The 13,471-nt window shown below is 43.1% G+C and overlaps 2 protein-coding genes across 10 annotated transcripts in view; both read left to right on the plus strand.

Annotated features, from left to right (window-relative positions):
- The window catches only part of LOC126998917 (uncharacterized), a 73,459-nt gene extending 71,872 nt beyond the window's left edge, over positions 1–1,587 (plus strand). For all 3 annotated transcript variants that reach the window (XM_050861170.1, XM_050861169.1, XM_050861171.1), the window contains one exon: positions 1,100–1,587. In XM_050861170.1, the coding sequence (XP_050717127.1) occupies positions 1,100–1,261 (162 nt within the window). In that variant the 3' untranslated portion in view covers positions 1,262–1,587. The remainder of the gene's footprint in view (positions 1–1,099) is intronic.
- A 2,510-nt stretch (positions 1,588–4,097) lies between these two features.
- Positions 4,098–13,471, plus strand: part of LOC126998918 (sodium/hydrogen exchanger 7-like) — a 60,703-nt gene continuing 51,329 nt past the window's right edge. For 3 of the 7 annotated variants that reach the window (XR_007753068.1, XM_050861172.1, XM_050861176.1), the window contains exon 1: positions 4,099–4,456. Coding sequence is in view for 5 of the 7 variants with exons in the window: in XM_050861172.1 (XP_050717129.1) it covers positions 4,210–4,456 (247 nt within the window). In the remaining 2 variants the exon portion in view is untranslated. Of the gene's footprint in view, positions 4,457–13,471 lie in introns of all 7 variants that reach the window. The other 4 variants (XR_007753069.1, XM_050861174.1, XM_050861177.1 and 1 more) reach the window with 2 other exon arrangements.

A 13,471-nucleotide genomic window follows, 5' to 3' on the forward strand; every position in this document is an offset into this window, starting at 1 on the left:
AAGGGCAGGACAAGGGGTAGAACAAGGGCAGGACAAGGGGCAGAACAAGGGTAGGACAAGGAGCAGAACAAGGGCAGGACAAAGGGTAGAACAAGGGCAGGACAAGGGCAGGACAAGGGGCAGAACAAGGGTAGACAAGGGGCAGAACAAGGGCAGGACAAGGGGGTAACAAGGGTAGACAAGGGGCAGAACAAAGGCAGGCCAAGGGGTAGAACAAGGGCAGACAAGGGGCATAACAAGGGCAGACAAGGGGCAGAACAAAGGCAGGACAAGGGGGTAAGAAGGGCAAGACAAGGAGCAGAATAAGGGCAGGTCAAGGGGCATAACAAGGGCAGGACAAGGGGTAGAGCAAAGGCAGGACAAGGGCAGAACAAAGGCAAGACAAGGGGGTAACAAGGGCAGACAAGGGGCAGAACAAGGGCAGGACAAGGGGGTAAGAAGGGCAAGACAAGGGCAGAACAAGGGGAGGACAAGGACAGGAAAAGGGGCAGAACAAGGGCAGAACAAAGGGTAAAACAAGGGCAGGACAAGGGGCAGAACAAGAGCAGGACAAAGGGTAGAACAAGGGTAGGACAAGGGGCAGAACAAGAGCAGGACAAAGGTTAGAACAAGGGCAGGACAAGGGGCAAAATAAGGGCACAGCAAGGGCAGGACAAAGGCAGGACAAGGGCAGGACAAGGGGCAGAAGCCGCAGAACAAGGACAGGACAAGGGGCAGAACAAGGGCAGGACAAAGGCAAAACAAGAGCAGGACAATGACATGACAAGGGGCAAAACAAGGACGGACAAGGGGCTGGATAAGGACAAAACAAGGGTATGACAAGGGGCATTTTTACATGGAAAGCTTTTAGAATATAGTGAGGGAATCATTGTAAACACGTACAGTTAATGTGTAGAGTTACGTGTATTTACTTATTACTTGTAAAGGAAATGGCAGTCTGGTCAGGGTTGAGCGTGATTGCGACCACAGTAGGAAATAAGTGAGTTTTTTCGAGTCATAGCTTTATCGAAGTGAATAATGTGGAAAAATATAAAAATAGTGTTATGTAACTGATGCATGGTTTTCTCTCACTGATCATAACTTATCTGTCTCTGCATAGACGGAAGAGAAGAAAGAAGAAGAAGAATCAGGATTAGATGTGGACGACATCGAAGGGACGAAGCAAAAGGGAAAGAAGAAAAAGAAAACAAAGAAAAGAAAAAAGAAAAAGAAGAAAGAAGCCGATCAAGCAGACGGCGATGCGGATGACGAAGAGGAGTGAGCAAAGGAACACCTTGACAGGGGTATCATCCTTCACGTATTGGTAAAAGTGAAAACTTGAACCAGCCAAGCAAACAAGCGTCGTCATTGTAAGAATGGGAAGCCACAAGCAGACGTAAGCTCATGTTCAGTATTTACAAATATCATTTATGTTTGCCAGGCATGTCAGAGAGTTCAAAATACAAATATTCCACGAGGCTTTCGCAAATAGTCGAGGCGCAGCAGGAACAGTGTCCGCGCTGGGACCTGCCTGGCTAGAACGCTGAGAACATGACTTTGCAATGTGATCCCGAAAGGAGGCAATGACGAGAATAAATTTTGTTTGCACTTCTACTTTTATTTTAACCCAATGGAAGGCATTACTTATATTTTCAGTTGTTCTTCGGTCTGACACCGCCCCCTCCACGAATGTGGGGATCTGTCCAGTAATTGGAAGGCGTGCCATGTCTGAACACTGGACAGGTACACTGCATGCTCCCGCTCCCGCGGGCTGGAGGTGTTGGTTCAGGTGTTTGTCTAACCCCCTTGTCCAGGTTACCAAAGATGGACTCACACGTCGGGCCTCCTCGCTTGTTTTCTTACAGCACTTGGCGGACTGCTCGTAGTTTTGAGTTTTGTCATAGAGCTCCATTATATTTGATACCCCCCATATATATATATATATATATATATATATATATACACACACACACACACACACACACACATGCTGCTGCAGCAGCATGTGTGTGTGTGTGTGTGTGTGTGTGTGTGTGTGTGTGTGTTCGTGCGCGCGCGCGAGAGAGAGAGAGAGAGAGAGAGAGAGAGAGAGAGAGAGAGAGAGAGAGGGGGGTGGGGGGAGGGGAATAGGGTAGTCTGTCAAACAGACAAACAAACAGATAATTTTACAATGGTACAGCAGCCTATTTCTCACTGAAGTCATCAAGAGTTCGTCTTTCGACTAATAAGGCGATAGCCGATCTATCCAAGCTCCTGTAACATTCCAGCTACACGGTTCGCTCCTGGCGGTAATGGATGCTGCTTGCAGGTAGTCCAGTAGTACCTACAGGTAGACTGGTTCTCGTTTAAAAAGATGAATAATCTGATCAAGTCACAAGGTATGATTTCTCGCTATAACAATGGGGAATTTCTCACGCTGTAGTTGGCGTTGTTTACGGCTCGTGAATCGATACTTCCTAAGCTTAATTTTCAAACGACGCAAAATTATAGGTCGCTGCTCAGGTTAACTTGTTATTAGATAAGAATTTTTACTTATTGGTCAACACTCACATGCATGCATTTTTTTTTTTCATGTTTTGCACCGTGCTGTCCTTTAACCGCCTCTAACTGCCTTCTTTGCGTCGGTTCTGAGCGCTTCTAGAATCTGCGGGCTGCACTCCACCGGAGTGAGTGCATGACAGTTGCTTGGCCTCTTGGTGATGTCATCCTCACAGATGTCCTTATAATCCTCGTCCCGCATACCGTTGTCGAACACGAAGTTCACCATATCGGCTCCGTGACTGTCACCAAATACACGGGGTAGATCAACGTTCTACTTCTGAAGTCTTAAAGTTCATCAATCACATCATCAGAAGAATGTGTATACGATCATCTTAAAACATGGCATTGCCCAACTAACATTAAGCAGCCAGCAGCAGCAGTATCACGTGGAGGCGTGGCGGGCGGCCTGACAGATGGGTCGTGGCGGGCAGGCAGGGCCAGAGGAGCTCAGCCAGACAGTATGCTGACATCTGCAAATTGAGAGACAATTAAGTGTAGACACTCGCCACACACATGCAAGGCATGCTTGTAGGTACACAATATGGTTCCACATCCTCTTATATAATTTATCATCTCCGTCATCATCGCCAACACCATCATCGTCAACACCATCAGCATGTAGACTCCCTATTCCCTTGCAGGACAGCCCTCTTCCAAACGTTAACATTCATCCATGTCCTTCTATAGCCTATGCTCCTTTGGTTTCTGTTTCGATGTAAACGATGTAAACGTTGCTGAACGGCCTCCCATTGGATCGTTTTATATAAATTATTTCTCAATCTGTTACAATTTCGATCTGTTCATGTTATCCTAGGATAACATGAACAGATCGATGAAGAGATCGATGTTGGGTATCAATATAATGGATATGAAAATAAAAGACAATTAAATGGATAAGACAGTAGTAGATGACATAATAAAGGCAATTTAATATGTCGATAGCTCTTCATCCTCATATTGGGCATTTTGTGTATGTAGTATACCTATACGTGTGTGTGTGTGTGTGTGTGTTTTGCAGAATGGTCAGGTATTAAAATTCTCCATTGTGGGAAACAGATTAACCACTATCTTATCAGTGAGAGTATTACGCATTCCAAGACGCGGAGAGAACTGCTGATAACATCGCGTTGACATTTTGGTTATTTTCAGCCGCCTTGTCCCGGTCATGTGATTGTGACAGTTCGGCAGTGACTTGTGGCATCTATAACAGCTGACGGGGGATCCGATACTAAGTGTGATCCTGTTGGCAGCTCAACCTGTGAATGCATGTACTTCGCTAATCAAACACTATTTCCCTCAGGCTGTATGTACCAGGCATCCTAGAGTATCTAAATGTCCTTAATCATGGAGAGGGAATTGACGAAAGGATAAGAAACAGAAGAGAGAGCAGACTTTAAGGTGAATAGACGAGCGCGTAAAGGAAGGGGGGCATGAGGTCTTTCCACGGGGTTCACTTCTCAGGAGGGGTAAATGTGTTCACAGGGGGGAAAGGAGGTCCAGGGGGGAAGAGATAAGGAAGGTTTAGCAAAAACAAAACAAAAAAACAAAAAAAACTTTGGAGGTTGGTGCATATTTAAGGGCTTGCGTTGCCGACCGCCTCCCAGTGGTGTGATGCTCACGAACCAGCAGGAGCAGAGCCGCGGCCCCGGGACCTATTGATTGTGATTGTGCCAGTTGTAAACAGTCACCATGGCGGGCGGAGGGGGCGGCGGCCTTCTCGCGATTTCCCTCGTCTCCTTCTTAAGTTATGTGATAGCTAAGCCGTCAGCCGGCACGGACATTGTTCTCGACGAAAAGGCGCTCACCACTCATCGAATTGACAGTCTGAACATCCTGCTGTACACGTTTCTACTGATCCTCACCGTGGTAACAATATGGATCTTCAAGTACCGTCGGGCGAGGTATCTCCACGAGACCGGGCTGGCCGTTATCTACGGTGAGTATCAAAGCCTTTCTGTCCATTAATATCTCATTCACCAAGAATTTTTCTGCCACTTCAATGACGTAAATCACCAGAATGACGCCTTAAATGAACCAATCAATCGAATGCAGCACATGCACTGAGTGCCAATCATAGGTGAGGTGCAAGGTGTGCTTCACTTGTAATGATTCGTGCGAGACGCATTTAGCTTGGAATAAAAATCGAAGGTCTGTTGAGCGCTGAACGTGGTAGTGTGTGTTTTTAGGTGAATATTTGGTCACTACTGAGCAATCCAACTGAAGGAGAGCATGTATATAGGAATACATTGCCTAGGGACAACTTGGTACACTGTCATTACTCACCTGGTTTACTCACCGGGTTGGCTACCCCAGCTTACTGTCATGGTTCACATATCGGATAGCCTGCAACTGCTGGCACGCCAGCCCATCAGATCAATTAAGGACATTATGATTTGTACAAAAATAATGGGCAGAATTGTGTGCCATGTGCAGCTAGGTGTTAAGCAAGGTGTATAGATATGAGTTTGTTACAGAACAATGTTAACAATGGGATGAGTTTTGACAGAGGCAGGTAATTATTCCGTGTATGAGAACAGTGACTGTTCAAGGGAGAGGTGAAGGCCCCGTTTAAATGCCTGGATTGTGCCAGCGCTAACAACGCTGTCTGGGAGGGAGTTCCAGTGATCCATGCACCTAACACTGAAGAATCTGCGTCTACACTCAGTGGAGGTGTGTGGTTCGGCTAATTTGAATCTGGCCTTTGGTAGTAGTGACTGGGGAGATAGTAAATAGATCAGATGGAGAAATGACACGCTGATTATAAAAGATTTTCCAAAATTTAATGAGGTCTGCTCTCAAAAGTCTGCCTTGTACAGAGTATAGGTTAAGAGCCTGGAGACGATCAGCATAACTTAGTTCAGCCCGGCCACCTATGTGCTTGGTCCAGCGGCGCTGCACTGACTCCAGCAGCCGCAGGTCACCCAGGTATCCAGTATTCCAAACTGTTGACCCAAACTCTAGTAAAGGTCTTATGTGGGACTTGAGGATGGCTAACATAAAGTCACTGGAGCGACAGAGAGTAGATATGAGTATGTCATTGGCTAATCCTGCAGCTTTATTAACTGTTGTTCTTATATGTGCATGAAACTTGAGGGTGTTGTCAACTAGAACTCCCAGGTCTCTATGGGTGTCAGCCAAGGACAGATCAGAGTTATCTAGGTGGTAGTGCTGAAGAAAGCCCACAGCTGTCATGTCAGTAGAGCCACGCTGGTTTCGTAGCACTTCACACTTGGATGGGTTAAAGGGTATTATTCTAGTGTTTGCCCATACTCACCCCTCGCAACCAAAATTGGCTAGGGGGCCATTGAGACTTCGGGGAATGTGGTGGTAAACATGAAATGCGTCGCAAATGCATAGTTTTTGAGCTATGGGGGGTTGAAAAATACCCTAGATGTAGGGAAATTCCTTACAATTACTTAGATGTAGGGAAATTTCATACATTCCGGGTTTTTTTACAACGTAGTACGGAAACCACGCAATTTCACTCACTGTCCATACCAAATGGGGGGTTCAAGGGGGGCAAAGCCACCTGCTACAGTATTATGGTCATAATGAAGCATCTATAAATGGTAAGTAATTTACGTCATAGGAATCTTGCAACCGTCATATACGACTATGTATTCACTTACTGGTAGCACGTACGAACGCGTGAAGCAGGTTTGGTATCACGTACGAACGTGTGAAGCAGGTTCGAACGCAGGTTACTTGTGTTCAGTGTCCCTCAGTTAACTGTTAGGTCGTAAAGTTCGGTTGGAGTAGTTTAAATATGCTCCCCCACCCAAATACCCCGACCTTCCGTGGGTCCCCCAAGATCGTTGGGGGAAGGGGATTAATTCGGCTTCTTCTTTACTTTTAAGTACTTCCGCCTTCATATTATGGTTGAGGGACATGTATTTTATTTTTTTAACTCTATATATAATATATGGAGGCGTATTATCGTATTCTGGAGGTGCGGAGTCAATATCCACAATCACCTTGTATACTGGGAATATGAACCCGTGAAGCAGATTCAACATGCGGTCAGTAAGGATTCACGTGTTTGAACAGTTCGTGCAGGAGGTTCGAGAGCCTTCACTTGCTCTAGAACCCGCAGTACTGTTTAAGGTGCGGCGTTGGACGGATCAAGGCTAGCCGGTGGTTTTGCTTGTGTCGGTGATAAACAATGAAGATACACTGTGTTTGGTGCCATGGACTCTACTTGGAGAACAGAAACCTTGCGATGAGGTGAGAACCTAATAGAGAGAGAGGGCATGAGTGTGGTGTAGGCAGTTTATGTGAGCGCAGATGGCCTCTGGCGCCACGCCAGATGGTGAGGTGAGCATCGTTTGGTGGGTTCACTACGCTTCTCTCCCAAAACAAGCTTGGGGATCCAGTGAGTGCGTGGTTTCCATATGGGAAACGCTAAATTCGTCACAAACGCTAATTTTTAGTGGTGGTGGGAGGAAAAATCCCTAGATTTAGGGAATTTCCCTAGATTAGGGAGTTTTTATCCCCCCCACACTAAAAAATACGCGATTGCGACGGATTTCTTGTCCCCCACCCAAAACCCCGTGTTCCCACTAGGTTCCCAGGCTTGTATGGGGGGGAGGGGGGAGTATGGGCAAACACTAGAATTTTACCGGTTAAAGTTTAGCCCCCACGAGCTAGCCACCCTGGAGACACTATTAATATCTCTTTGGAGAGAACTGAGATCTTCAGCCAAAGGGTAAGTGGCATTGTGCCGTATCTTCATATACAACTTGAAGTCGTCTGCAAAGAATTTACACTTAGATTTAACATGTGAAGGTAGGTGGTTGACATATATAAGGAACAGGAGTGGGCCCAGTACAGAACCTTGTGGAACTCCACTACGGATTAGTCTAGATGAGCTAGAGGCACCCGATATTGACACTTGCATGATTCTGCCCGTCAGAAAGTCAGAGATCCAGTCAAGGAGCCGACCACCCACACCCAGATATCTTAGTTTGTCTATAACAATGGTGTGACAAACAACATCAAAGGCCTTGCTAAAGTCAAACAAGACAACATCAACGACAGCACCCAGGTCAAGCCAAGAGGTTACATCATGGTATACCAATAGGAGCTGATTGTCGACAGTTCTGCCACGACGGAACCCAAACTGGTCAGCAGACAAGATCTGGTTAACTTCTAGGAACTCATATTGGTCTTTAGCTATAATCCTTTCTAAAGTCTTACAGCATACTGAAGTAAGGCTAATTGGCCTTTACTTGAGAGGACTATGTCTGGATCCCTTCTTAAATATGGGCACAATGTTGGATTTCTTCTACTCACACGCAATCTACCCTGGAATAAGGACTGCTTGAAAATTAATTGAAGAAGGGTAGCCAGATTGGGACAAAACTTAAGGAGACAAGGATGTAGACAATCAGGGCCCATGCTTGAATTGACATCCAGTAAAGCAAGTCTCATCCTAACTTCCTCTAGAGATATAGTTACAGTATCAATGGTTGCAAGTGAGTGTTGATGGGGAAAGGGAATACTTGGATCCTGGGTGGCATACACTAGACTGAAATTAGAGGCAAATATCTCAGACATTGCACCACAGTCCGCAGTCAATTCTCCATTGTCTAGCTTAAGTGGACCCACTGATGGTGCACCAGTCTTTTTGCTCCTTATGTATTGGTGTAATAGTTTGGGTGATTCCTTTATCTTGTGAATGAGGGATCTCTCATAAGCTATTTGTTGGGCAACATAATAATTACGGAAGCTCTGGTTTATCCCATTAAATTGCTCCAGGGCAAGAACAGCCTGATGGGAGTGTCTGCCATAGGTTGATCTATTAAGCTTATAAGCCAACCAGGCATTTTTCCTGGTAGTCTTTAGGGAGTTGGGAGGGTGTTGACGGAACTGGTGGGGGCGATCTTGTGAGACTGGAACATACTTAGCAATAAGGTTTGTAAGAATAAACTTTAGTCTTGAAAGCATATCATCTACAGATATATCATAAAATTCAAAATCCCAATCAGTATCTTGTAGAGACTCATTTATCTTGTTATATTTACCTCTATGCCAGGAGTACTTAACATGATGGACAAGATTGACCTCAACACTATTTTCAAAGTAATACTGTAGAATTAAGGGACAATGGCCACAGTTGGGAAAGTTAGGCAAGACTTGCACATCACCCACCCTATCATTCTCGCTGGTTAAGACCAAGTCTAGGGTGTTGCTGGAGGACACAAATGTCGGGCTCTTTACCCAGAGTGATAAAGCACTCCATAAAGAGTTTGTCTAGGGGAGGATAATTCATGGTCATGGCATCACTATGATGCCAGGCAATGGCAGGGAGATTAAAATTGCCGAGTATCAGCACTTCCTTGAAAGGACAGAAGTTGAGAAGAAATTGGGCAAGTTCATTATTATCAGTGTGGGTGTAGGAAGGAGGGCAATACACTGTCACTACATAAACATTAAAATCCAGCAGGTGTATAATGCAAACATTACTGCAATTAGCTTTAAGAGGGATGTAGTTTATGTTCTTTTTCACATACATGCAAGCGCCATGCTTACGAGCGTCACCCGGTGCTAAAGAGTGTTGTTACATCTGTGAGGAATCCACAGGCGATTTCTGGAAGTGGATCGCTTGTTCTCTGTGCCCTAGATGGAGTCATTTGAAATGTGCTGTCCTGTTGGGTATCAATACAGAATATAAAATTAATAAACTGGATTTGCAATCCATGTCATCACTGAGCAACTCTGGCTACTGACCTTGTGGACAAATTGGATGAGTTTAAAAAGAGATATCTAAAAAATATCAATAGTGAAGGATGAAGTTGAATCATGGACTAATGAAGTCAAGATGGAGTTGACTGAGGTGGCTGTCGCACTCCATGCTGACTGAGTGGATTAGGCAGTTTGGCTGGTGTAGTGAAGAGGGGGAGGAAAGCCAAGCAGAATATCCTTGTGAAAGACTCTGATTAAGCTAAAGAGGCAAATGATATGAAGAATGAAGTTTCCCAGGAATTACAAGGCATTCAGATAGATGATTCAAGATTTACGAATGGGGGTAACATTGTTATGAATTTTGATAATGAGAACACAAGGAATGAATCAGCTTAGAAATTGTAAACTGTAGAGCAGGGGTTCCCAAGCTTTTCCTAGCACGACCCCATTCAGCACTTTCAACTGTTCAGTGCAACCCCAAGTATATATATATATCTATATATATATATATATATATATATATATATATATATATATATATATATATATATATATATATATATATATATATATATATATATATATATATATATATATATATATATATATATATATATATATATCAACAACACCACTGTGCCAGGAATCGAACCCGTGCTTTCTGAATAGAAATCAGGGCAGCAAATCAACCACGCCACTGATGAGCTAAAAGGACTCCATGCCAGAGGCTGCTATATGCAGCCAACCTGATGCCCCCAAACCCTTACAAGGAATGAAAGGTTAAGAAGTCCCGCTCACGTCCGTGACTTGTTGAAAACACTTAATCAATCCCACACGACACACACTGTTGGTATATATATCAAGAAACTGTCTTTAACAGACAGAAAGCAACATCTCAACAACACCACTTGTACCAGGAATTGAACCTTTCATTCCTCGTAAGGGGCTGGGGGTGTCAGGTTGGCTGCATATAGCAGTCTCTGGCATGGAGTCCTTTTAGCTCATCAGTGGCATGGTTGATTTGCTGCCCTGATTTCTATTCAGAAAGCACGGGTTCGATTCCTGGCACAAGTGATGTTGTTGAGATGTTTTTCTGTCGGTTAAAGACATTTATATATATATATATATATATATATATATATATATATATATATATATATATATATATATATATATATATATATATATATATATATATATATATATAATATATAATATATATAATATATGTATATATATGTATATATATGTACATAGAATGTACTAGAATGATTTTTTGGTCATATGATGGTATTTATTTAAAGGAGAAATTAACACATAAAGCATATTTAGATTTTACTTACAAAAGAAAGGTAATCAAAATAAAATTCTCAAATTTGGCAATTACAAACTGGTGATTCTATTTTAACACTACACAACATGCTACTCCGTTATAACAGCTGCATTGCAAGTATCATACTGCACCTCATGAGTGTCTGATATTATGATTAGCCTACTATTTGGACTATTTGATCAATTTTCTCTATCTGGGGTTGTATGATGTTAGGCAACACACCATACAGTTTTCCAAGTTGATGGCAGTCATACGGCTACGATAGTCATTTTTAATGAACACCATTGATGAGAATGCTGCCTCACAAACGTAAGTGGTTCCAAATTGTACAAGAACCTGCAAGGCTCGATTTTTTACAGCTGAATTTATCCAAAACTTTCCTATGTCCTTATACACATCAAAGTCCACTCTAGCTTCATTGTCAGCTTGTAATTTTGCCATTTCAAGTGCAATAGAACCACACTGCTTCGCATCAGTTTTGAATGGAAAATGCTCAAAATCAAAAGACTCGGTTAGCAACTTTGGGAATCTAGCATTCATATTCCCTCTCAGATTCTGCAAATCTACATAGCTGGGCACGATAACAGAAAATCTTATTCCCGATAACCGATAACTGATAATGTAAAACCTTATTGGTGATAACCGATATTCATTAACTGGAGACACAAATATAGACGATAACCGATAACCAATACCGATATAAATTCACAATTCCGATACTAGCTAACGATAAGTCCGATAGGTGAAAACGATACTATATTGATATTTCAAATAAACACAGATGAATTCAAATTTTCATTATGTCCATATTTTAGAAAACTTACGAAACCTGAAAACCACACTTTGACACGTACCTATGGACGGTAATACTAGAATTAAACGCCTGAACCGGTGTTGTGTTATTTCGCATCCCCACCGTCAAAGCTGGCGCTTTTGTTTACAAACACTGGTCTCTCATGAACTGTGCATGCTCAGACCAGCAAGTGTAGACCTTTACAGTCTCACAAAGCTTTTTAACCGCAATTAAGAGTTACTGAAAGGCTGAATCAGACATATAGTACCACTACCACCATCCCCGCTGTTTCTAGACCGACACTGTACGAGTTGTATTTATATGTACAGAGTGTCGTTCTAGAAACAGCGAGGATGGTGGTACTGTATGTCTGATTCAGCCTTCCAGCAACTCTTAATGTGTTAAAAAGCTTTGTGAGACTGTACAGGGCTACATCTAACTTGCCTCAACATGCGTAGTTCACGAGAGACCAGTGTTTGTAAACAAAAGCGCCAGCTGTTGAAGATGGGACACCAAATAACACAACACCGGGTACCTTCAATACCATGGCATGCTCACAAACGAATATGGAATATCAAATTTGAGGCAGTGAATAATAATTTTTTGGACAAAGTTAAATGATTTTTCTCTTAGATATATTGATTTTTGAGTCTAACATAAAAAAATAACCTAGTGTTTTAATGTTGATGATCTAAGTATGAAATATATTCACCGAAGATATTTCATACCGCGAAGTTTTTTCATACAATACCGGGCGCCCAGGCCACGCATGCCCAGTAGGGAGGAGACGTGTTTTTTTTTTTTTTTTTTTTTTTTTTTTTTTTTTTGAGAGGCAGAAAAAAGTAGCAATTATCGCTAGTTTGGTTACAAAAGTAACAAAGATACTGATATATATTTAAATAAGTAGCGGATGCCCGATAACCCGATTTTGTTATCAGCGATAAAGTATCACGATAACTTATCGCGATAATGCCCAGCTATGCAAATCTATATAGAAGACCACCTATCAACCCGGACTCTAGATTCTAGGATTAAAGATGAGCTCTGGGAGGGCAGCATGAGCCAATGCAAGATGGTGCCACTATAAACACTCGCCTGCAGCAGAACGGGCTAGGCCGACCATCAGGCCCCACCGGGAAGAAGCCTTGGGCTAACAATCAGGATCCACCGGGAAGAAGCCTTGGGCCGACCATCAGGCCCCACTGGGAAGAAGCCCACTGGCGCAATAGGCCGCGATGTAAAAAAAAAAAAAAAAAAAAAAAAAAAAAACAGTAAATCCAGTTTCTCTTCTGCGAGATCCAGTGCTTCATCAAAATCAATATCCTTTGTAGCTGTAAATTCCAAGTAGTGGTGGAAATGAGAGTAACTATCAGCTTCAGCTTCTTGTTGTATCTGCAGCTTGCTGACAAAATCCTGTATTGTACCCTGAAGGTCAAACACCCATTTCTCTTTTCCTTGAAGTTCAGTGTTGAGCTTATTAATGTGCTCAAAAACGTCAGTCAGAAGTGCAAGGCGAGCAAGAAAGTGTGGATCACGAAAATAACAAGCATTCTTGTGCCCCTGATCTTGCAAGAATGTAGCCAGTTCACGGCGAAGAAGGAAAACCCTTTCCAAGGTTTTTCCTCGTGACAGCCACCTGACAGCAGTGTGTGGTGATTAGAATTTTCAGTGATGCACAACTGTTTGAACATGCAAGAATTCAGGTCCCTAGCCTTCACATAATTGACAGTACAAATGACTACCTGCATCACATCAGCGAAGTTTGGAGACATGTCTTTTGAAGCCAAACTCTGATGATGGATGATACAGTGGTTTGTTTGTAAGGGAGTGAAGGAGAGGGGGGATTCAACGGTCAGTCGTGGCTCGTGTAAGGGTGCTTGAAGCATTTATTATTTATTATTTGACTTGTTATTCGTAATCCCTGCTTGGATATTTCATACCCCCAGGCCTTGGGGGTACCTCAGCGACCCCGCTGACCCCATGACCTCTTTATGACCCCACATAATCAGCATTCCAACCCCACTTGGGGTCCTGACCCCTGGTTTGGGAACCCCTGCTGTAGAGCAAGTTTGCACTAAAAATGTTTGAAAATTAAGGCCAAAGTTCATGATTTGTAATGTGCATGAGGAGGAGACCCAGGA

This window comes from Eriocheir sinensis, chromosome 15, assembly GCF_024679095.1.
Source record: "Eriocheir sinensis breed Jianghai 21 chromosome 15, ASM2467909v1, whole genome shotgun sequence".
Taxonomy (NCBI): domain Eukaryota; kingdom Metazoa; phylum Arthropoda; class Malacostraca; order Decapoda; family Varunidae; genus Eriocheir; species Eriocheir sinensis.